General features: G+C 39.3%; 3 protein-coding genes across 3 annotated transcripts; all 3 read left to right on the top strand.

Moving 5' to 3' along the window:
* The first annotated feature begins 287 nt into the window (after nt 1-287).
* Nucleotides 288-2968, top strand: LOC146616309 (E3 ubiquitin-protein ligase MARCHF4-like). The gene is made up of 3 exons (XM_085374295.1): nt 288-317; nt 466-658; nt 2547-2968. The coding sequence occupies exons 1-3, from the start codon at nt 288-290 to the stop codon at nt 2966-2968; spliced, it is 645 nt and encodes a 214-aa protein (XP_085230421.1).
* Nucleotides 2969-14911: 11943 nt separating this feature from the next.
* LOC146616310 (tumor necrosis factor receptor superfamily member 5-like) lies at nt 14912-17446 on the top strand. Its single transcript, XM_085374296.1, has 9 exons — nt 14912-14953; nt 15317-15410; nt 15575-15700; nt 16237-16392; nt 16685-16772; nt 16879-17063; nt 17157-17194; nt 17290-17341; nt 17442-17446. The coding sequence occupies exons 1-9, from the start codon at nt 14912-14914 to the stop codon at nt 17444-17446; spliced, it is 786 nt and encodes a 261-aa protein (XP_085230422.1).
* A 3987-nt stretch (nt 17447-21433) lies between these two features.
* On the top strand, nt 21434-23713 carry LOC146616311 (tumor necrosis factor receptor superfamily member 5-like). Its single transcript, XM_085374924.1, has 6 exons — nt 21434-21475; nt 21837-21930; nt 22116-22241; nt 22904-23059; nt 23312-23399; nt 23506-23713. Exons 1-6 carry the CDS (start codon nt 21434-21436, stop codon nt 23711-23713), a joined length of 714 nt encoding a protein of 237 aa, XP_085231050.1.
* The last annotated feature ends 237 nt before the right edge of the window (nt 23714-23950 follow it).

Genomic DNA, 23950 nt, shown 5'->3' on the forward strand with positions numbered 1-23950 from the left:
GGTGGACAAAGGATGTTAAATATGGAGCTGCCAAGCAGGAGGAAAAGAGGGAGGACATGCAGGGGGGACTGGTGTGACAGAAGAAGATGCTAGGGATAGGGTGTGATAGAGACAGATGATCCGCTGTGGCTACCTCTAAAGAGAGCAACCCAAAGAAGGAGAATCTAAACTGAGAAATTCAGGGTGGAAAAAAATGAAAGCATCTGAATTAAACAGGCCTTTCCCCTCTGATGTTTAGAACAGAAGGATTGCAGAAGCAGTTTCTTTTTCTGTGATTTGATGGGGTTATGAGAGGCCACAGATTTCTGTTTTCGAGGGTGAGAGCGCTGTGTGACTTCGTCTTTTTGTTGAGTTCAGCCCGATTAACTTATAATCTGAATGTTTACATTAATTGGTTTATGATTAGCTTCTCAATTTTCTCCTAAGCTCTACCGCTAATCCTTCTACTTCTTCTGCTTCTTGCAGTGGCAGGCTATCTCTCTGACAGTGATAGAGAAGGTGCAGATAGCAGCAGCTATCTTGGGCTCCCTCTTCCTGATGGCCAGCATCTCTTGGCTGGTGTGGTCGTCTTTTAGCCCGTCAGCCCGCTGGCAGCGTCAAGATCTGCTTTTCCAGATCTGCTACGGCATGTATGGCTTCATGGATGTCGTCTGCATCGGTGAGGCGCTAAGCAGTTGCGATTTATCACTTTTCAAACTGAATGTAATATTTCTACGTCTTCTTTGAATGGGTTTGAGCATTTTACTACTGAAAATTATATTGAGTGTTTTTCACTCTGGTCACATTAATTCATGAGCATTCAACAGGCAAAAGTAAATGTCAAAAGTGCTCAGGAGAGTGGGTAATTATACATAACAGCTGCCTACAAATAACTGTAAATTCCACGGGCAGTTTCAGTGCAATTAATCCATACCACAAAGTCAGCTGCTTCATATCAATATTTGATTGCATTGTTTGGTCAATCTCTACGATTATTTGTTGTTGTCTTTATCGCTGTTTCTATATTCACAAGGCTGAGATGCTGCACCAAAGCTCACATCATAAATTAAACATGAACGCTGAATGTTCAAAATTCAGCTAAAGTGGCTTTCACTGCATACATTAAAATGCATTTCAGTCTATAATAAAAAGCTACGGAGCCAAATTCAGCCAAACGTTAAAGACCATTATGTGCTGTCATAACACAAGAGGGATTTTGTTCTTCTTTTATATATATATATATATATATATATATATATATATATATATATATATATATATATATATATATATATATATATATATATATATAAAGATAGGTGCACCAAAGGATTTCTAACAGTTCCCTGCATTGGTGCGTGGGCGTCCAGATTGAAATGTATAGCATTTAAGCCTGCTGTCCTCCTGTGGCGCTCAGAGGCCCACATGTTTTGGAGAACTGTGTGATGGCATCTCGCATTAAGGAGACTCTAAGTGCCACTGCAGTAGACAGCAGGGTGTAAGGAAGAGGTGATTGATTGTCTCCGGTTTGGTGCTGTGGAGGATTGACTGTGGAGTCATTAACGGTGCACTTTACAGAGATTAACTTGTCACCTGGTGGATGTTAAAGAGCAAAGACCTGACTTTCACTTATCCACAAAGTTAGAGAGGGAGAGGAGCAGAGTTGAGGAAAGCTGGCAGGATTTTATAAGTAAACTCCAGCTGCTGCAACTGTAGTCATTGGCTTGTTAAACAGCAATATTACATTACTGCTGTAATAAAGTAGTTGGCGAGCAACTAGCAGACTCCTTGAAGATCAATATGTAGTGGTAACACTTAATAATCTCCTACTTTCTCCTTTTTATAAGCAGCATTTAAGCAAGTAATGCCATTAAAATGCATTTAATGCCGTTACAAGGAGATTTAAAAGCATTCAAGTGTTTGAGTGCACAGTATTTTTAATTATTACAATACCTCCTATTTAGATATATTTTATTTAAAATATGTATTTTTTTGTTACTAGAATTAGTTATATAAAATCATCATGTTTAAGTTGTTAACAAATACCTTGAACACTAAAAAAGGACTTTGCATGTAATGTTCCATGATGCAAACTATATTGTAGTGTTAAAAAACATGGTTATAAGTGCTAAATGTGGACTGATCCATACATGATGAATTTCCCTTTACATGCCTTTAAAATGGAAAACATGCAGTAAAATATTGGGGTCCAAACAACTTTGCTACAGATGGATTTCAATTTTCCAGATGCTGAGTTCAGTGAACATGAATCAATAAGCAATTTTGAATCTGAGATAAGCTGCTATCGAACGAGGCTGCAGAACGGATGCATTATTTTTTTTTAACCTAAATCCAAATCCAGTCCCTGCTTTTTCTAAGAAATAAAGATTTGATGTCTGGTTTGTGGCGCAGTACTTTAAAGATGAGTTGTTTTGTTCTGTTACTGCCAAAGCTAATACTTTCTTCATGCTTTACCACAGTGTGTCTACCAGTGTTCTGGGATGTAGTGTATCTCAAGACTGCAGCCCGACTGTGACATTGTCTAACTGGTGCTCTGATCTCCACAGCACTAATTGTCCACGAGGGACCTTCTGTGTTTCGCATCTTCCACCGCTGGCAGGCCGTGAACCAGCAGTGGAAGGTTCTGAACTATGATAAATCGATGGACAGCGACGACCTGAAGGACACTACTGTAGACAGGACTCTATCTCAGCCCACCCAGGGCTACCAGACTGGGATAGGAGTATCCACCTCCACCTCCTCGCTGATGGTGGTGGCCTCCACTGCCGCCGGCTCCACCTCCACGACCGTGGTGACGGCCGCCGGAGGAGTGGGAACACACGTGGACCCCAACAGCGGCAGCGCAGTGCCAGACCAACACTGTCCATACAACATCCTCCACCTGCTCAGCCACCTGAGGCAGCCGGAGGCCCGCAGCCAACCCAGCAATAGCACAAGAGAGCTGGTCATGAGGGTTACTACAGTCTGAAGAGTCAGTTGAGGCCTTATCTCACACGAAGGGGAGAGATTTTTGAACCAGCTGACAGCTGAAGAAAAGATCCTGTCTTAACTGCACTGGATTAATATCAACACAATCTTGTTTGTTTGAAAATGCATCTCTGATGTCCTTACATTGATTGAATAAAAGTCAAAGTTGTTTGATTTGCAGAATCGGTTGGAAAATGGTTATTTTGACAGATACGTTCAAAAATATGTGCTTGAATTGTTAATCTGTAGGGAAACCACGTACTGTGGTTTTTATACTTTTTTCTTAACAGCAGCTATAATTTCTTATTGGCAACCTGTCAAGCATCTCCAAAACAGCAGCAACCAAAAGAAAAAGAAAGTTAACGGGTAGTGTGTTCACAGTGGGTGGGTTTTTGAGTATGCTGTACACTCTGCAATCATCTTCCACATGTAGGTCTGTATTGCTCATGAGTCAAAATAGGACACCAACCTACCTTGTGATGAGGTGGTTGCCCAGTGAATGCCATTCACATTCAGTGACCTATTGCAACCAGTTGTGGAAACCAGAGGTTAAGCGTGCAACACCCTCAAACTCTGTGCACAGTTGTCCACCAGGCTAAATGTGGGTGATTGCACAGGTTTCCTGGTGGACACTTGTGGCAACTTGTCTCCAAACAATTGCAGTTCAGCTCGGACCAACTGCATTTGCAATTATCTGACTATTTGTAGAGGAATTTCTTAGTTTCAGATCTGTGAGATTCTGGCAGGGCTCTGAATATAAGTAGTTAATGTGATTTTCTTTGTAGACAACAACAGATTTGTAATTTTACTTTTTTGTTGTTTTGAGTGTGATTTTTTCCTTTACTAGATAGTACAGTGAAGCAAGGAGCGAGAGTAGAGGAAGACGTGCAGCAAAGGACCTCAGGATAGCCTTGCAGGACATGGTCACTTGCTCGATCTGTAAATTAAACCAACACCACATTTTATGATTTTCACTGATTTGTCACAGTTAGTTGCTGTATTATCACAAAGAGTATGCATGTAATTACCAACCTTTGCACACTGACTCTGTCTTCTTGCCATTTCATCACTTTTATTTCACTGTCTGGTTGCTCCAAAGATGCAACTGTCTGTGAGCAGCCACAGACCTGGTCCTCATCTTTGAAGCAAGCTTTTCAAAGGCTCCTACACTGGTTTCCCTACTGTGACTGCAGATTGAATTTAGATTTTATTTAACCAAAGAAAATATTTTGAATGTTTAGATCTGCATCCAAATCTTAAAGTACTCAAATTCAGATATGGAGTAGTTCAAAAGGAATCGGTACATCACTCCATGGTGTCCTTTTCTTCCATACATCACACTAAGATCACATTTAACCAATTTAGAAAAGCAAAAGTTTTGATCTATAGTCTGTTTAGGAACAACACATAGACTGAGACTTCATAACATGCCGCGCAGCAGCTTAGTCAGTGTTTTAAGAATATCATATGTATTCTGCGTGATCTGCAACAGTCATAAAAGTGAGGGAATCACATTTCTAAATCTCATATGCAGGTCTAACCTACTTATGTCATAAACCGTCATGTTTGTAACACTACAGAGAGATGCTAGTGTTGAATTTAGACTTCTTCGTCCATGTTGTGTGATCAGAGAGAATATTACAGTAATATTACAGTAGGTGTGATGTGCACATCGCTATGTGGCCTGATGTAAATCACAGGCAAGATGTAGTGCAGTAAACAAGTTGCCTAAAACCATTTGTAAACATTTTTTCAGGGTTTTCCCCCCCACTACATCAAAGAAGGCTTGATGGATTTTGGGGCTTTTTTTTTTTAAGAAAACAAAAACAGCTTTTTTTCTTAGTAATGTCTTTGATGGGCATTTCGTCTATCACTTTCAATGTGATTTTTGTTGATTGCAGGAAGGCTATTTTTTGCAGCATAGTTTGCCAGGATGCATAAAATGGGGGCATGTGGCTGAACAATAGAAGAAATCTCTTTTAAAGGAAGTCACCAGCTAGTTTGTTTAATTGCTTCAGCCAGTGTCTGTATTCACAGAAACGCGTTTCTGCTACAAAGCAGTGGTGTCACTTACAGTCCATTAGGCCCACATTCAGGCTCACATTCGGCTCACAAAGCCGGTAATTTCCTCCGTCTCCTGGCTCTCGGATTCTGATGTGCTCTTTGATATTTCTTTCCAGGTCTTGTTTCATGTCCATGAAAGATCAGTTTTTATCTCAGGGGGCAATGCTAAATCATGTTGTAGGAGGGGAGAAACACTGTTAAAAACATCTTCATAGCAGGGGGTGATGGAGGTTGGGAAGGAAAGACACAAGACCACGAGATACTACACAGTGAAGACGCTGTGCTTTATTGCACAATTTCTGATTTGGATGAAAACAACAATTTTTTAAAAATGGATGCTAATTTTATCCATTAGAAGCAAAACCCGAAAGCAGATCATAGTGTGAAGCATTTCTCAGGAGCTCTGCCTCTGGTGCCTTTCAGCATTTTCCAACATGATTTACATTAAATCACGCCATTAGCTTTAAAGCGCATCAAATCGAAAAGATATTTAAATGATGCTGGTGCTTAATGTCAAGCACTCTGTTCTTGCAAGTCTTTGCAGGGAATCAGTGCCATAATTTAAACCTGCCATATCAATATATATCCCTGTTTGCTTTGATATTTGCATCTTCACAAACTCAACTTTCTGCTTCCTCTTTAGCCTTTCGTATTTTTATCAATTAACCTCTACTGTGCTGGATCTGCTGTTTCACCATCCCCTCCTCGTAATTAAATACAGGAGTACAGTATATGCAGAGAATCAGGTAGCGTCGTGATTTTCTGCTGAATTATTTAAGCCGTGAAGCGCTGATATCAATGGGTGGGAGCGGCTGTATAGAAACCACTTGCAAGGAGCTGGGAGGTTGCACAGAGTTCACCGTGATTCTGCTCGTCTCCGTTCTCTTCACACCTTGTCTCTTTGAATTCACAGATGCGCAGACCTAGCTTTGATATGACACAAGGGGAAAAAAACAACCAGATGCATAGGATTTTAAAAAAATATTCTTTAGATATAAAATGGTGCTGCATATTTAAATTCATTTCATATATTTGCTTCGGGGTCATCTCACTTACTTTTAATGGATTGTTTTCAGTATAAATATCTCTGCTCTTAAGTGCATCTCCTTAAACATGCAAAACACTTGCGAGGTTGCTTCAAGCCCCTTTTCCATTATGGTTCTCGGGTTTCAATAGTCCCTGTATACCCTGCACACTGCTTTCCCAGTACACATAATTGCATTTTGCTATTTGTATGCTACAAATGAGTCCAAACTGAAACTAAGGCTGAACTGCTGAAATCGTGAAAAACTCAATTATGCTGCATCTATCAGATTTTCAATCCAATTTGAAAGCCCCCAGTACTTGTGCTATTTGAGGAGACTTGAAGGTGCGAAATATCAGCAGGGCTGCCGTTCTTCTGGTTGGTGATGATGTTCATTTCCAGAACACTGACCCAGAACTATTTTTGCAGACTGTAGGTGTTTAAAAACATATTCTGGTGCACTTGCAAAGGTTCGGCGTCCTATGAACCTTTTGAAACTGAATAAATTGCATACAGCTAATGTGCTATTCATGCGAGTTGTCTGAAGTCTGAATCACTCGGGAAGAAAGCCCTGCATTCACTGCAACTTCTTCTGATCCTGAAAATGAAAAGAAGCATTTTGAATAGCTGGGTTTTTCTTTTTGTCAGGTGAGATGAAATGATGGGTATTATTGGGAAGCCCTAGAAGCAGCAGCGGTCAGCAACAAATTGCAGGAGAGCAGCTTTCACAGTTCTAGACACATTCTTCTTGTTTTTCAATGCAATGATACGCTTTACACCTGTCCTCCGTCGGCTTATTCGTGTTCAGATTTAGAGGCTGGTGGAGGCTGATAAGGCATTTGCTGAGAGATTTTCAGAAAAAAAAACTCAGACATATAGTCAATTTATAGTTATAGTTCAGAGCACACTTGCACACAAAGGAAGAAACTCCAAACAGGAAACCAAGAGCTGAGAGTCACACCGAGGATAGTTACTGTGAAATGTCAGAAATACTACTCCACGGCCATGCACTTTAACTATGTTAAAAAACACACACACATAAAAAGATTATTGCTTTATCTTCAATCTTCCATTATGTTTAAATAGACTTTTACAAGAGTGGAACCAATTGAAAAGATGAAAGCCGTTCTGTACTTTACTTGTCAGAAATCATCATCTTGCAATAGGAAAGATTAGCAGTGACATGCGTTCCCCTCTCGGCGGCTAATGGGCAGACTGCTTCTGACGACTTGTAGAGCCTTTTACTGAACATCCAGTGTGATGTTTTTACCAAAGTGGCAAAATATGATTTATGGGCAGAGATTTGAACCTTCAGCATTGACGTGTGTGACGCAATCAGCGCTGTCGGCTGTAACACGTGTTGTGATCACGCTACACAGTTTCTGAACTCACTAGTGCTGATGACTCAGGATGTAATCCCTTCCACAGAACAACTGCTTTCTCCTTATAGAATCTCACTAGACTTTAAGAGTTAAATGACATATCCATAGCTTTAATATAGTAGACTTTGCAGTCTCTGAATGGCATTGCTGGGATTTTTAAAATATTAAAGGCATAATTTATTCAAGCTCAACACTTAACCACGGGAAGTTTGATAACTTGAAGCTTAAATGAAGTTAAAAAGCACATATACAGCACACATAATATCCACACCAAAAACCACTGTTGTCTTTTAAGTTAAAAGAAAAGTCATTTTAATCATGTCCTTCAATTAAAGTGTTTCCGAGGTTTTAACTTTCTGAAAATGATTTGATGGTCACGGAGGACATTTAAAAGAAGTCTTTGGAAATGCAGCTAACAGGGAGAGGTACACAGGTAAGATGGAAATTTACACTCACCAGACATTAGGTGCACCTTGCTGGTACTGGGATGAAGCCCTTTCGTTTTCATAACTGTCTTAATTCTTTGTGGCATACAGCCACATGGCCTATATTGACAGATTTGTCTGGTGCTCTTGGTCAGCAACAATACTCTGGTAGGCTGTGCTAAGGAGTCCAAAGTGTGCCAAGAAAACATCTCCTACACCATTACACCACCTGTCTAAACAGCTGATACAAGGCAGGATGGATTCATGCTTTTATGTTGTTTTATGACAAATTCTGACCGTACCAACAGAATGTTGCAGCAGAAATCAAAACTCATCGGACCAGGTAACGTTTTTAAAATCTTCTATGCTTTGGTTCTAAAAAGTGGTTGTTTGATTTACCGTTTCCTTCCTATCAGCTTGAAACAATCTGGCCATTCTCCTCGACCTCTGGCATTAACACGGCATTTTCACTCAGAGAACTGCTGCTCACTGGATATTTTCTCTTTTTTTGAAGCATTCCCTGTAAACCCTGGAGATGGTTGCGTGGAAATATTCCAATAGATCAGCAGTTTCTGAAATACTCAGAGCAGCCAACATCAGCCATGTCATTAAATCACCTTTGTTTGAACTTTGTTTGAACAGGCCGTCTTGCCTATGTCTACATATCTACATGTATTTTAACTGTAGGATATATACTCTGTCCATGCTGATAAATCCCACAAATGGTGTCATTGTGTTTAGCTTCAAGGATGATCGTGCGCTGTTACATCCTCAGAAAACCATGAAACCATGAAAATACGTGAATATATCTGCATGCCATAGCATTGGTCATATTGCTGATGTTAGCAGGGTGGTGATGGGAAGGCTACAACCGCACCCTCCTAATCTGTGAGTCAACCAGCAGGACCAGGTCTCCAAGGTCACGACCAATGAGATTGTGAGCAATATTTCACATTATTACTTTATTTAGTATTTCAAAATACCACACCAGTGGATGGATCACAAAGCCTGATTATGTCATGAACTGAAAATGCAAAATATCTTTTTTTTTCTGAAAAAAAGTAAAGCCATCCTGACTGGTATTTATTGGTATCAATTAAGTAAACATAAAATTTAGTGAAAAACAGTGCAGTGTTCATAGGTACACAATATGTTTAATTTGGCTGTTTCTTAGTCTGTGTTTAGTCTCTAATGCCTGTTTCCCTTCTCATAATGTTCAGCTGTTCTTCTATAAACATTCATCTAGATGCAGCAGTGGTTTAAAAAAAAAGTTGTCCAGGAGAAAGACTCTCAGATTGCCTGCCTCTCTCTTAATCGCTCACTTGCTCACTCAGCATCCCTTTGGAAATGCACCCCCACCCTCATACACACACAGCTGCTTTAAAAACAGCAGCAGCACTTCTGCACGGTGGGTCAATGCTAGTATCCCTGCACTTCTCTAATTGAGTCCCTGATGAGAGATTTCCTGAGCTTGCTGTCTTTGAACGTCGATAGCAGTCCACTGAAGCATCCCCGCTTGTAGTCACAGTGTCAGTCTACAGCGTGCGACCTGATTAAAAGACATTTCCAAAACTAGGACGCATCATGCCTCTAAATGTCTGGTCTCAAAGTGCAGTATTCCCAGTTTTCCCATTTTTAACAGTGCTGCTTGGTGACGGATGAACTGGGAAAGATGAGAGCCTTCTCAGAAAATTTCAGTGAGCCTTTTTCATGCCATGTCAAGATCTTCTTTTAGTTTTGTTCTTACACAAAGGAGTTAGCCTTTTTTAGCCACAATAGATATCCAAGACCTTCCAATTTGAGTAGCATCACCCAAGGTCATGTATATGATGAAGGAACCAATTTGGATCGTATAACAATCTGTATAATATCTTATAAAGTGTTCTTATATAAAATATTCTTACATAAAGACATGCATTTAGTAGGGTTAAGTTAACTGGTAATTCTAAACTGCACATAGGTGTGAACTTGAGTGCGAATGGTGTCCTGTCTCTATGTGTTAGCCCTGTGACAGGCTGGTGATCTGTTCAAGGTGTAGCTATGGTAGCTGGGCTCCAGTCCGATGGATAATGTCAGTAACAAGCTCTTTTTCCATATCAGCTCCAGCCTCTCAGTATGGAGTTGTAACTGATTAATCTTAATGGTGGGAGTCCTTGGTCAAGCGCAGTGCGGTTATACACTCCAGGGTCTGTAAGTGTCTCTCATAACATTTTTGCCATAGCACATCTACACTTGCATTTACACACTTAAGTTAAATGAAGCATAGAGTTTCAATCATCAGGACCCACTGAGTGACCTCCTCACAGCAACTACAGAGAAGACATGTTCCTGCCCTTCATTCATTATATTATGAATAAAATCAGGGAAGCATGAAAAGGCAGGCAGGTCATCTGTAATAATCTACCCACAGTGTATGACAGGAGAAATGTCCTTCAAGAGATAATGAACGATTTATGTCTCGTAACAATGAGACCTAAACGCAGCAGAAGCTCCGGTGCCAGATTCAAGACTTACAGTTTGAGCCTTCAGTGAGCATTTTAACAAATATTCAATTTTGGTGGGAGTGAAACAAATACTCTTTAATATATCAAGAAATCTCTGTACGTGTCTGTGTGTGTTACACCCATCTTTAGAAGGGGTCTATTGCTGCAGTGTCAGCTGTTAAGGTCATTGTTATCAGAAGTGGTCTCACGTCTTGGTTTGGGGGTTTAATGCATGTTGTAAAGCATTACATGGCTGTCTGAAAAGATAGTCATGCTAAAAAAGTGCATCCAAAGTTGGGTACATCCAAAATCTTAGCATTGAGCTAATAAGTAGCCCAGTGCAGTTTTGTAGAATACAAGTGCGGGACACTATACCACAAGGTCACTGGACAGTAACCAGTGCAGGTAAGATTTAAGTGTTTTGAATTGAGTTACTACTAAAACAGCAACATAAATATTTGGTTTAAATATCTAAACCATTTATGCACCGAAAGGTTGGATCGGTGTCACGTACCAATTCATTTATCTTTGTGGTCTTCAGCGTCTGATTATTCACTGAGCATTCATCCCTGTATGCTGACTCATCTCCTCCTGTGATGAACGCAACAACAGTCAACAAATTTAATTATGGTGTTGGATGGGTGGACTAGTATGCAGCTGTAAGCACAGACGGAGTGGAGGACTGGAATCAGCACACAGTCTTGAGCTGTACCAGCGTTTAGTGTAATGGAGGAAGAGAGGTGAGGGGCCTATTTTGACTCTCTGTGGGCGGTCAGTGAGGAAGTCTTTGATCCAGGTGCAGATGAAGATGAGGAGGCCAAAGTCTCATAGCAAGCTGATTAGGATATCAGGCGTGGTATTGAATGCAGAGCTAAGGTCTCATAGCTACCTATAGTAGTAGTAAAGTTTGTGAGAGTGCACGCATATGGTTGAATGTGTGCGTGTGTCCCCAGCACATGTGTGCCAAGTTGCAGCGTATGTTTTTTCAAGCTTCTATTAAGTTTTTTATTTACTGAGGATTTAAAAATTTAGGGATGCTAGTTTGGTCACAGCAGCAGCTCAGGTGCCGAGCTGTGCCTCTGTGTGAATTTAAATGTTTGACTCTGGAAGTATTTAGAATTTATTTATTTTAATTCTGTAATTTTTGATCACATGGAGTGGCCAAAAGCATGGTGCCACTTAGACGATGAGGTCTGTGCCTGGAGGATATTTACTTGTTGTGAGTTTAAACTTTAAAGACTGGAGTTTAAATTGCCGTTAAGGAGCGTTAATGTGGACTATTTGTGGAATTGTATTGTTTGGATCAGCCGTTTATTGTCAGCTTTGGTTTGGTCTTTTTGTCTGGAATGTTTTTCTTGGGCTATGAAGACAGGTTGGTGCAAACATTTTCATTAATGGTGTGCTAAGAGTGCAGCACTGGGATCAGCACTTTCCAAAGACCTGAAGGCTCAACCTGATGGCTGGATAGCTGCCTTAGCAAATAATTTGCTGTCCAGTGGGAAACGTTTCCCACATCTTACTGCTGATGGCGTCGAGGTCTAATGCCTGGTAGACCCTGCTACATGAACCCACTTGAGGGGTGAGGGGGATGGGGATGGAGACGCAACTCACCAAACCAGCACAAAGAGTGCTGCTACTGCTAGGCAACCCCATTACCATCCCCAGTTTATTGCATTTCTGTAACCATCCAGCTGAGGTCACAGCTGTTTAAGGGACTTGTTATTATATAAAAGACAGCTGAAATCAGTGAGTCTGTTGCTTCTGTGTTTTAGACACACACTATTAGACACACAAATGCACTTTGCTCACTGTAAAAGGTTTGCTGTCTGTACCTAAAATCTGTATGACTCCTACAATGAGCAACTATTGTTCCCTGTATGTGCTGAAGAGAGAAAGAGAGGATTTTTGCATTCAGGAGACATTTGAGAGGTAACTTTGTGGCTGTGTTGTGTCAAACAGCATATTGCAGCCAAAAAGTGTTTGCATACACTGTCTTGCTACAAAAAGTTAATGAACAGTAAGTTCATTGTGTATTGTGCTGCGTTTAAACTGAGCACAAAGTGAAACCGAAAGAAAAGATAATGGAATTTCCCCAGAATCTTGCCAGCTCTTTTGTCTTCTCAGAAGACCTCAGCGTTTCTTCATCTACACTGAAAGTTTTCATCTCTTAAAGAGTCCCAAAACTGGTACGGGAAAGGTGCCAGGTTGGATTTAAAGCTCTGTGTTCTGTGTTTACTCTGTTGCCCTAAAGAGCTCTAAAGAGACTTTAGTCAGGTTTTAAGTCGTCCACTCCGAATCATAACTCAAGACACTCACATAACTCAACAGCCACCTGTGGCCTAAGTAACACAGATAATCTAAAACAGAGAGAAAGCTCACAGAGAAACTGTGCTGTGATAGGCAGTACCTTCACTTCCATAGTTCACACGGACTTCCCCTTCATGCTCTGTAACATTTTTTCTTTACCTTCACTTTCACAGAGAAGCTGCTTTTCATTTTAATCGTTTAATTTTCACGAACAGCAAAGATTTACTGCGATGGAAACCTAAAGACTTCATCTTATACCGCTGAGGGTAAGACTCTTGAATCAGTTCTGCATGATGTTTGTTTAAAGGATCTGATACAGAAGGTGTTCGCAGCATCGATGCAGTTATTAAATTGTTGCTAATGCAGCTGCAGACATTAGTGAAGAAAAGAGTTTTTTAGAGAAGTAAATGAAGCAGTGGTTTGTAACAAGAAACAATACTTACTTGTATCTAAATCCAGCCAGTTACTCAAAAACTTTGAAGTTACAATCGTTACAGTTGACTAAAGGAAAGTTAGACAAAGGCTGAAGCAGCTTCAAAGCAGGCAAGGCCCAAAGCTGCCCTCACGTTTGATCATTTGTCTCCACAAACTCGATATTATTTAACAATCCAGAAAAAATCAGAATAATATATGACAGTTTTTACTGTTTTAATGATCTTTATTGATAATTCAGTGAAATAATTGTCACACATTTTTCATTGGAGTGGTACTGTGTGAAATTCTTTGGTGATTAGGACTTAGGCTGATATGTAGGCACGGCAGCCATCTATAATTTCTATATGAACTCTGCATAATATACAAAACAAACACTAGGGCCATGTTCCAGAGGGCACGTTTAACAAACTCTAACTTTAAATTCTGAACTGATTATAAATTAACTACATTTTGACTTCCTCAAGAAAAAGTTCCTTTTAAATGTTGTTATATCTTTACAATAGCATGGAGCTTGTGAGGGAAATACATATTTTCAAGCCTTGATCTACATTTAAAAAATGTTAACATTTTATTTTATTTCCTCGTGTGCTCTAACGTTTGTGCCACATCTGCCCTAAATTAACACTAATGATAATTATTTTAATTTTCTCTCATGGTTACTACATCAGTATGTACAACCTCTTTAAGCAAAAGTCACATTTTAATGCTGAAATCCACATATTGTTGTTTTCCATGAATTTTAAAGTATACTGTTTTACGTTAGAATCCAAATTATAGTTGTTTACTTACAGAATAGCTGGTTTTAGTGGTTGGATAATATTTATGAATAATATCAGTGAAGTAAAGCGTGTCAGCTCAAATGTGGGTGTAAAATCGTGAATTTAGTTTGTTATTTGTTTGATAATAAAGAATATAAGTTTTAGTTTTAGTTTTTTTTGACAGATCTCTAAAATATCTCTGTTCTAATATATTTGTTAAGCACTGTAAGCAAACCACCAGGTTATTCCTTTAAATACTTTTTTCTTTCATTATAAAAAAAACAATTTTGTCACGGTCCGGGGCAGCGGCCGTGTGGAGAGTGGAAGGAGGACTCAAAGCGCAGCACTCATTCAGGTGTGAGGGTGATTTATTGATAATAACAAACATAAAGAGGAGATGGCAAAACAGAACTACGGATGAACTAAACTGGGTGAAACTACACAAAGGAGTGGCAAACCTGAACACGAAGGGAGAACAGCAGGGAGAGCACGCAGAGGATTTCACAGGGTAGATGCAGAGTACGCAGAGTACGCAGGGTAACACAGAGGATGAACACAGGTAGGAACACAGACGACGCGACGAGGAGCAGAGGAAATCACACGCTATAAATACACAAAGAGACACTGGGAAATCACACACAGATGGGGGAAACAGCTGGACCTGATTAACCTGACGAGACAGGGGAACACTAACACCAGGGACCAACAGAGGGAGCACAAACCCAGAACCCAGTGTCTAAAATCCCAAACACAAACCATCCCAAAACAGCCATGAATAATAATGAAAGTAATAACAATAAGTACATAAACATAAAGTCACTGAGTCATGGTCGCAGGACCATGACAAATTTAAAAAAACAATCAAACAAAAAACAAAAAGCAAGTCAATTTTTTACCCTGAATCATAAACATTTAACTTTTTATCCACATGAACCAGGTTTCCTGCTGCTCACTTACATTTTTTTTTCAGATGTTCTCCTGCTGTTTTAGATCATACAGCTCATCTCCTTACAAATCTCAGTGAGACGGTCTTCAGTTCAGGAAAGTCTTCATTCTGCCATATAAAATGACTTCAGGAGGAAATTCTTTGACAGCTGCAGTGTTGCTGGTAAAATATTTATCATACAAACTTACAAGAAGCTTTTTAAAGAAAAATTAAAACTATTGTTTTTCCTTCTATGTAACTATTTTGTAACCCCGTCAACATTTTCTGACTCACATCTGCATCACTGTGTGAATTACATGCTAGAATTTCCTCCTGTACTGTCTATTTTTCATTTAAATTGATGCTGTCATCACTATCTTCCTTCTTCACTCATCAGCTCTCATTTTCAGGTTGTTGCACATTTCATTTCATATCTTTCTTCTTTTCCACCTCCTGCTGCTCTCTGTTAGTCGAGCCATTCTCAGTTTGAAGCCTAGTTCTACTTTTAAATGTAGCCTATTCTTTGTTCTTCTTCTTTGTTTTCAGATAATCATGATGAAAGTCTTCAGTGTCCTCACTCAATCATGTCCTTCAACAATGTATCAAGCACAAGGCCTGTGCTGTTCAAAGTGTCCTGCAGGTAAGAGCCAGCTGAATGTTAGAGGCTGATTTCCCTCCTGCTCTTTACTGTCTCTCTATATGTGAAAGTTCAACTTCATACCTTTATAACTCTAAATGTTTCACAGTTTAGATGAGTAACAGCGACATGTATTGAAAATAGTCTGCTTTTTTCTATTATAACAGGAAATCGAGTCAAGACAGATTGCACAGAGACTGCACACACTTCCTGTGTGGCCTGCGAGGATGGAACCCACATGGATAAGCCCAGTGGACTCAAACAATGCACTCACTGCACAATCTGTGACCTAAGTAGGTTTTTATTCATATTTCTTATTTATGAAACTAGTGAAGCTGTTACTGCCGTATAAGAATTAAAAGTGTTAGATAGACAGACAGACAGAACATTTTATTTTATTTCCTCGTGCTCTTTAGGTTCCTCCGGGAAATTCAGTAAAGATTGTTATAAGGGTCCTATTGCTTTGATTTGACATTCTTACCCTCTACGATATGATGTTGCCTACAGATAATATACCGTACTTTAGATTTACATCAAAGTAAAAGGAAGCATCAATTTCATTGATGTTTTCTATAAATATTTTTTTCTGAATTAAAATGTTCAATTGTTCAATCTGACAATTATTACAAACTTTTAATATATCAGTAATTTTAAAATAATTGATTAAATGTTGATCACTGTTATAGTGTCTAATTTTAAGCAGGAAAAACACCATAAGTCACTTTTGATGAATGACATCATAATATCACCACAGCAGTGACCTCTCTGCCTCGTTCTTTCCCAATCCCTAGCATCCTGTCTAACATGCGTCCTCTCTACGTGCTCACAGATTTAAATGTGAAGAAAAAGAGGGCATGCACAACAACATCAGATACAATTTGTGAACCACGGGATGGATTCTACTGTGTTGACTATGACGGTGTTCACTGTGTGGAAGCACAAGAACACAAACCCTGTAACCCAGGAGAATACATCAGCCAAGCAGGTTGTATTCTTGTGCTTACGTGTAAATAAACTGGATGGAATAATATTTCTGTTGCATACTTGCAGTGGTTTCTCAATATGGTGTTATTACTTTGTAGTAAAGCTGCTCTCCATCACTCCACCACATGAATGAACTCAGAAAGATCAAATTTAGAAACTGAAACAAGGAAATGTTTTTAGATGTATTTTAAACTGGTTGTCATTAGACACATATAATTACTCTGATGTCACAGTCACTCACTGATCCTTCATGATGTACATGCTGAAAATGGTGCATATTCGTGTTGATGCAGGAACAGCCTTCAGAGACACTGAGTGCTCTGTGTGCAGCTATGGGACATTTTCAGATGGAACTTTAAAGTTTTGCCGGCCACACAGACCGTAAGTGAAGCTTCACAGCAGATACAGACACGTCTGATTTCCTCCAGCACCAGTGATTGTGGCACATCTGTACATTTTCCTGTAAAGTGTCTCTCTGTCCTTCCAGATGTGAGTCACTAAACCTTAAGCTGATAAGACCAGGAAATGCTACAACTGATGCTCAGTGTGAAGAACAAGATGAGAATGTGGTTCTTTCTTGGATCATCACTGGCTGCCTGTTACTGATTTTATTAATTGTGATACTTATAGCTTTGTGTCTCTGTAGAAAGGAGATTGGATGTCTAAAACGAGGTGAGAGTAACAGAACAATGAAAATCTTATCATGATCTATATAGAAAATAATATTTTTACACTAATTTTTAAATTGTTTTTCTTTTTGCAAAGGCGAAAAAATAATTGTACACCTAATCAACTTGAGGAAGGTATGTTTGAATATCACAGGAGTGTGGACTGTAACGGATGGCAACACCTGATTTATCAAAGTAATTATGTCTTCGTTTTTTTGTTTTTTACTAAGAATGAAGAAAAAGAAACAGAAATAGAACTGAAAATACTGAATGAGAAACCAGGTAAGATGGCCATGAGTTATCCACTCAAACCTGCACTGCCTGATGTCTCTGCAAACGTACAAGAGGTTTGCTATTTAACTGAATATCTTTCTCTCCTCAGTGTGAAACTATATGAAGATTAACAGAAGAGACCCCACCTGCTTGATCCACCTAGTCGCAGTTTTTTCCTCCAGTAGTCAACCACCAGCTCTTTTTGTCTTGCTGACATTAAGGAGGTGATTTTTACCCGACCACTCCACAAAGTTCCTCGACAGCTCCCTAGACTCCGACTCCTGCTCACCCTTAACCCGCCCATTCACTATAGTGACATCAGAGAACTTCTGCAGGTGGCATGATTCACTGTTGCACTGAAAATCTGAGGTGTACAAAGTGAACATGAATGGAGACTGGACCGTCCCTGTGGTGCCCAAGTATTACTAACCACCACATCACACATTGTGCCTAACATCAATAGAAACTGAGGCCTCTCTGATAATGGATGGCGCAATGTAGAGGAATAAAAGTACTGTATAAAGCAGCAGTAAATGGAAAAGGCTGCATTTATACATGTCAGCTAGGAAAGCTTCTAGTCCTCTTCAGTCTGTTCAGTGGTGTGAAAGCAGAAAGTAAAAACATACTCAAGTATCATACCAAAAACATACCAAAGAAAGGCAAATAAATGATATTTTATTAGGTCAAAGTATATTTCAGTGTGGATGATAGAAAATGGATAGGTTTTTTCCAGATAACAGCTAAAATCAGATGAAGGTGATATAGTGCATTAGTAACAGGAGCTTCATCCCATACATTTGAATTCATGTGCACTGTTTCGGTGTGATGCTGCTGTGACTGAGCTTTTTGAGTGACAGCAAAAGATCATACCACAATCTAAAGAAGCTGAAGAAAAGACTTTTTTAATATTTTATTTATGTAATTCTGCGCAATAAAAGTTCATTTTTATATTATACAGTTTATTTCCTCTTATTTTGGAGCACAAAGCTGATTCATGTCATTCACAATACAGCTAAAGTCACATCAGTTTAAGGAACTTGTTATTACATTAAAAAAGCAACTGACATCAGTGTGTGTAATGTTTCTGTACGTCATGGAGTTACATTTAGGCACACAAGCTTTCCATTATGGGCTGATCACTGTTCAGAAATGAATAGTAAGGTTTATTAGTAGTAAGGTAATAGTAAGGTGTATTCTGCCATTAGAGATGTTTACACTGAGCAAAACAAAGTGAAACTGAAAGACAAGAGTTCAGAATTACGCAACCCGACAGACTTCTGTTTTTCTTCATCTATACTAAATGTTTTCATTTCTAAGAGTACCAATATATATGAGAAAAGCATCTGTTTGCTCTGTGAAGAGATTTTAAAGAGTTAAAGCTCATTTAAAGTTCATTAAGACTCTCAGAATTAGTCTGCTCCAGCTCATCATAGTGTATGACAGCCACTTTTACCTCACAGAGGTCATATAAAAATGAAAGTACAGTAGGAAAATATGGAGGTCTACGAGTCCCATAATGAATTAAATAAACATATCCTTAAACATTCAATCAAATGTGGCGTTAATCAATTACAATTGGACCCAAAATTTTCAATTGCCCATAGATGTGAATGTGAGTGTGAATAATTGTTTGGGTCATGAAACAAGCAGCTTGCCCAAGGTGTACCTTGCCTCTGGCACTATTACCCACCGACCGCTCCCAACTCGACACTCCTCCATAAGAAACCGGCCATATAATGTCATGACGGACTGCGCGTTTGTTCTCTTCTGCATGTTCTGCGCACTTTCGCTTTCTCCCTGAAGCTTAGCCGTTGTTTTTGAAAGCTTAATTTTCAAGAAACGGCAGATGTTTACTTTCCAGTGCGTCTTGAACTATTCAGCCTACGGTGCGCTGTGACGGAGACTCTCCGAACTTCGTCTTATACCGCTGACGGTAAGTTCCTTAGATCACTTCTACAGAATGTTTGGTTACAGGCTGTTAAACGAAGCAGCTATTCGGCTGTTTGTAATGCGGCTGCGGACCATAGTGGAGAAAGCAGGTCCGTAGAAAGTGAACGGTGAATAAAACAGTAACCAAAGTCCTGTTCAAGCAATGCTTTGTAACAAGAAACAATACAGACTTTTATCTAAACCAAACTGATCTCTGCAAAAACTTTGTCGGATATAATTATTAGATTTAATAGTTTGGTATTGATGACCAAGGGGAAGTTAATTGCACTGTGTCTTCGTGGATCTAGAGAAAGTATATGATGGGTGCCAAGAGAAGAGAAGTATGTGTACTGAGAGTAGGGAGAAAGTGGAAGCGAGCCTGGAGAGGTGGGGGTATTCTCTGGAGACAGAATATGTGCGAGAATGACAGGTGAGGAAGGTGGGAAAGTGAGCATAGAGATAGTGAAGGTAGATGAGTTTAATTACCTGGAGTCAAATATCCATAGCAATGTACAGTGCACAAGAAAAGTGATGAAGTCGGTGCAGGCAGGTTGGAGATGAGTGTTAGGGGGATTTGTGACAGAAAGATAATAGCAAATGATTCAGATTCACCTAACTTCATTCGTCCCATGGATGCTGTTGAGAGTGAGAGTGATAAGAAGGTATACAAAATGGTAGTGAGACCCGCTATAATGTATGGTTTGGAGATGGTGGTACTGACAAAATGACAGGAGACTGAGCTGGAGAGTTGAAGATGTTAATATTGTTATTAGGAGGGAGGAAAGAGTACACCAGAGGGTCCGCTTTGAAAGACAAAGTTAGAGAGGCAGAGCTGAGGATATTTGCAAAGGAGAGAAACTAGATGTACTGAACAAAGGATGTCGAATATAAAGCTGCCAGGGAGGAGGAGAAGAGGCAGACCTCAGAGAAGATTCATGGATGTAGCAGGAGGACATGCGGAGGGTTGGTGTGTCAGAGGAGGAGGCAAGGGACTGGAAAGGGAGCAGCTGAAAGAGGGCGGCGACTTTAATATGCTAGCTGTAATAAAGTCAAGATCATTCCTTTGAACAATTTTCCATAAAACTGTAGTTCTTCAGTGGTCTCTGCATATTATATGAGTCAAACAACAGGGCCCTGTTCTGAAATGATGAAATCTGAGATGACTAACTCTGAGTTTTGACTTCCTTAAGAGTTGATTAAAATTAGTTCAATTAAGTGAGCTGATTCAAGCACATCTGTATGTAATGAGTGAAAGCTTTCCGTCATCAGGCAAATAAAGAGCTGAGCCCTCACTTTAATCTCATGGACCAAGAAAGTTGAATGCTTATGGTAAATGCTTTCATGCAGAGGAACTTGCTGACAACCTGACAGCTGCCTATCAGTGTTGGAAAGATGTATCCTATAGATTTTGTAGTGAATCCACAATATACGGTCGTCACTGTCTCTGTTCTTACAGGCTGTACACCTTAAACAAGCTGCAGGTGCAACAGCAAGTGAAGACTTTGTCAAAGAACATCTGCAGGTAGGTTCCTGCCGTAAACCCGCTTCCTGTAATACGGACCAGGGAACCAGAAACAACAATTTTATTTTATGTCCTCTTGTTCTTTATGCTACAACTTTACTTTATGCTCACTCACCCCAATATGTTGTTCCTTTAAATATTTTTTTTCTTTAACCTCCTAGGACCTGGCATCCACATATGTGAACATCACATTTTGGGTTGTCTAGACCACAATACTAAATGTTGCTCTACAAGGGCCTGATATCCACTGATATCCACTGATATCCACTGACATTTGTTTTTAAAATTAAAAACAAATGTCCTCATATGTGCATATGAGGCCCTTGTAGGGCAAAACCAGGTAAAAAGATAATTCTTTGTTTTTACATCCATCGGGTCCCATTCAGCCCAAATAGCAAAGAGAAATTAAAAATGCATGCCATGAAAGAGATCAGGTCTTAGGAGGTTAATTATGATAAACAAACAACAAGATACTACTTTTTAACCTGTACCGTAAGGTTTTAATATCCGCATGAACCAGGTTTCCTGCTGCTCACTTACATATTTTTTTTCAGATGTTCTCCTGCTGTTTTAGATCATACAGCTCATCTCCTTGCAAATCTCAGTGAGACGGTCTTCAGTTCAGGAAAGTCTTCATTCTGCTGTATAAAATGACTTCAGGAGGAAATTCTTTGACAGCTGCAGTGTTGCTGGTAAAATATTTTTCATACAAACTTACAAAAAGCTTCTTCTTTTTTAATGTAACTAATTCATACTTAATATTTTTCCTTGTCTGCAACTATTTAACCCACTCAGTATTTTCTGAATCACTTCTGCATGTGTTTAATTCACCTTGTGAATTACATGATGTAATTTCCCATACTGTCTACTTTTCCTTTAAATTGATATCATAATCCTCACTATCTTCCTTCTTCACTCATCGGCTCTCATTTTCAGGTTGTTGTGCATTTCATTTCATATCTTTCTTCTTTTCCACCTCCTGCTCCTCTCTGTTAGTTCTCAGTTTGAAGCGTGCTTCTACTTTTAAATGTATTCCTTTTTCTTTGTTTTCAGTTAATCATGATGAAAGTCTTCAGTGTCCTCACTCTCTCGTGTTCTTCAACAATGTATCAAGCACAAGACCTATGCTGTCAAAAGTGTCCTGCAGGTAAGATCCAGCTGAATGTTAGAGGCTGATTTTACTTTGGTTATTAAACATGGAGTCCTGCTCTTTACTGTCTCTCTGTATGTAAAAGTTCAACTTCATACCTTTATAACTCTAAAGATTTCACAGTTTATATGAGTAAAAACAATATGCATTGAAAATAGTCTGCCGTTCTTTTATTATAACAGGAAATCGAGTCAAGACAGATTGCACAGAGACTGCACACACTTCCTGTGTGGCCTGCGAGGGTGGAACCCACATGGATAAGCCCAGTGGACTCAAACAATGCACTCACTGCACAATCTGTGACCTAAGTAGGTTTTTATTTATGAAACTAGGGAAGTTGTTACTGCATGTTCTGCTGTTAATGTGATGTAAGAATTAATACAGTTAAAGATGGTTTGACATTGATTTACAACATGTATGACTGCATGTAAATGAATGTGACAAACTGGCGACATGTTTAACACACTAACTGATTAAGTAATTATGCCTCAAGATATTCCACATGAACTCATGATCAGCTCTCACGCTCTGCGATATGATGTTGCCTCCACTTAACCTTTAGATTTCCACCTAAATAAAATGAAGCATCATTTCATTAACGTTTTCTATAAATGTATTATTTTAATTAATATGTCAAATCATTCAATCTGTCAATTATTACAAAATTTTAGTAAATCAATCAAAATAATCTTAAGTAACTTTTGATGAATGACATCATAATGTCACTACAGCAGTGACCCCTCTGGCTCATTCTTCACCAATCCCTAGCATCCTCTTCTCTCACACCATCTCTCCATCTCTTTCTTCACCACATCCATGAATCTTGTCTATGCTCTTCTTTTCCTCCTCCTACCTGAAACCTCCATCTTCAACATCCTATGTCCAGTGTATATTCCCTATCCCTCCCTGCACGTGTAGAAACCATCGCGGCCTTGTCTCTCTAAGATGTGTCCTCTCTACATGCTCACAGGTTTTGGTCTGAAGGAGAACAGGACATGCACATCAACATTAGATACAGTTTGTAAACCAGAGGATGGATTCTACTGTGTTGACGTCGCAGCTGGTAGCTGCATGGCAGCACACAAACACAGGCAATGTCAACCAGGAGAATACATCAGCCAAACAGGTTGGTTTCTTATGCTTGTAGTGTAAATAACCTGGATGAAATAATCTGTTTGTTACTTGCAGTGGTTTCTGAATGAGGTGTTATTAACTTTATAGTAAAGTTTAGAAGGATCATATTTGTATTTTTAAATTTTTTTAAATCAGAATCAAAGGTGGAGTCACCTGGCACGTGTAATTACTCCGATGTCACAGTCACTCACTGATCCTACGTGATGTACATGCTGAAAATGGTGTAAACATCATGTTTGTGCAGGAACAGCCTTCAGAGACACTGAGTGCTCTGACTGCAGCAATGGGACATTTTCAGATGGGACTTTAAAGTTTTGCCGGCCACACAGACCGTAAGTGAAGCTTTACAGCACATACAGACACGTCTGATTTGTTCCAGCAGCAGTGATTGTGGCACATCTGTACATTTTCCTGTAAAGTGTCTCTCTGTCCTTCCAGATGTGAATCCCTAAACCTTAAGCTGATAAGACCAGGAAATGCTACAACTGATGCTCAGTGTGAAGAACAAGATCAGGATAATGTGGTCCCAATCATCATTGGCTGCTTGTTGACGATTTTAGTTATTGGCATAGTTATAGTTATAGTTATTTATGTCAAAAGAAAGACTCTGTGTCCAAAAAGAGGTGAGAATAACAGAGAACAATGAGAATGGTATACTCACTGATAATATATATAATATATATTATCAGTGAGATAATATATATAATATATATATTATATATATAATATATATATTATATAATATATATATAATATAATAATATATAATATAATATTTTACACTAATTTCTTTCCGCCTGCAGACGTGCTGTAACTCCAGTTGGATGCTGAGACATCGTGTTTGCAGTGAACAGAAAACTACAAACTTCCCTGATTCACTGCT

Source organism: Diplotaxodon limnothrissa, linkage group LG16, assembly GCF_057381915.1.
Source record: "Diplotaxodon limnothrissa isolate DT_005_m linkage group LG16, D_limnothrissa_male_GT1.1, whole genome shotgun sequence".
Lineage (NCBI taxonomy): Eukaryota > Metazoa > Chordata > Actinopteri > Cichliformes > Cichlidae > Diplotaxodon > Diplotaxodon limnothrissa.

What these genes read in the sequence shown, in the direction of transcription:
- LOC146616310 (XM_085374296.1), top strand. Translation starts at nt 14,912, where the DNA reads ATGACTTCAGGAGGAAATTCTTTGACAGCTGCAGTGTTGCTG. An exon ending in AGAATACATCAGCCAAGCAG is followed by an intron (nt 16,393 to 16,684) that starts GTTGTATTCTTG and finishes GTGTTGATGCAG; the next exon opens with GAACAGCCTTCAGAGACACT. An exon ending in ACCTAATCAACTTGAGGAAG is followed by an intron (nt 17,195 to 17,289) that starts GTATGTTTGAAT and finishes TTTTTTACTAAG; the next exon opens with AATGAAGAAAAAGAAACAGA.
- LOC146616309 (XM_085374295.1), top strand. Translation starts at nt 288, where the DNA reads ATGAGAGGCCACAGATTTCTGTTTTCGAGG. An exon ending in ACAGATTTCTGTTTTCGAGG is followed by an intron (nt 318 to 465) that starts GTGAGAGCGCTG and finishes TGCTTCTTGCAG; the next exon opens with TGGCAGGCTATCTCTCTGAC. An exon ending in CATGGATGTCGTCTGCATCG is followed by an intron (nt 659 to 2,546) that starts GTGAGGCGCTAA and finishes TGATCTCCACAG; the next exon opens with CACTAATTGTCCACGAGGGA.
- LOC146616311 (XM_085374924.1), top strand. Translation starts at nt 21,434, where the DNA reads ATGACTTCAGGAGGAAATTCTTTGACAGCTGCAGTGTTGCTG. An exon ending in TGACAGCTGCAGTGTTGCTG is followed by an intron (nt 21,476 to 21,836) that starts GTAAAATATTTT and finishes CTTTGTTTTCAG; the next exon opens with TTAATCATGATGAAAGTCTT. An exon ending in AGAATACATCAGCCAAACAG is followed by an intron (nt 23,060 to 23,311) that starts GTTGGTTTCTTA and finishes ATGTTTGTGCAG; the next exon opens with GAACAGCCTTCAGAGACACT.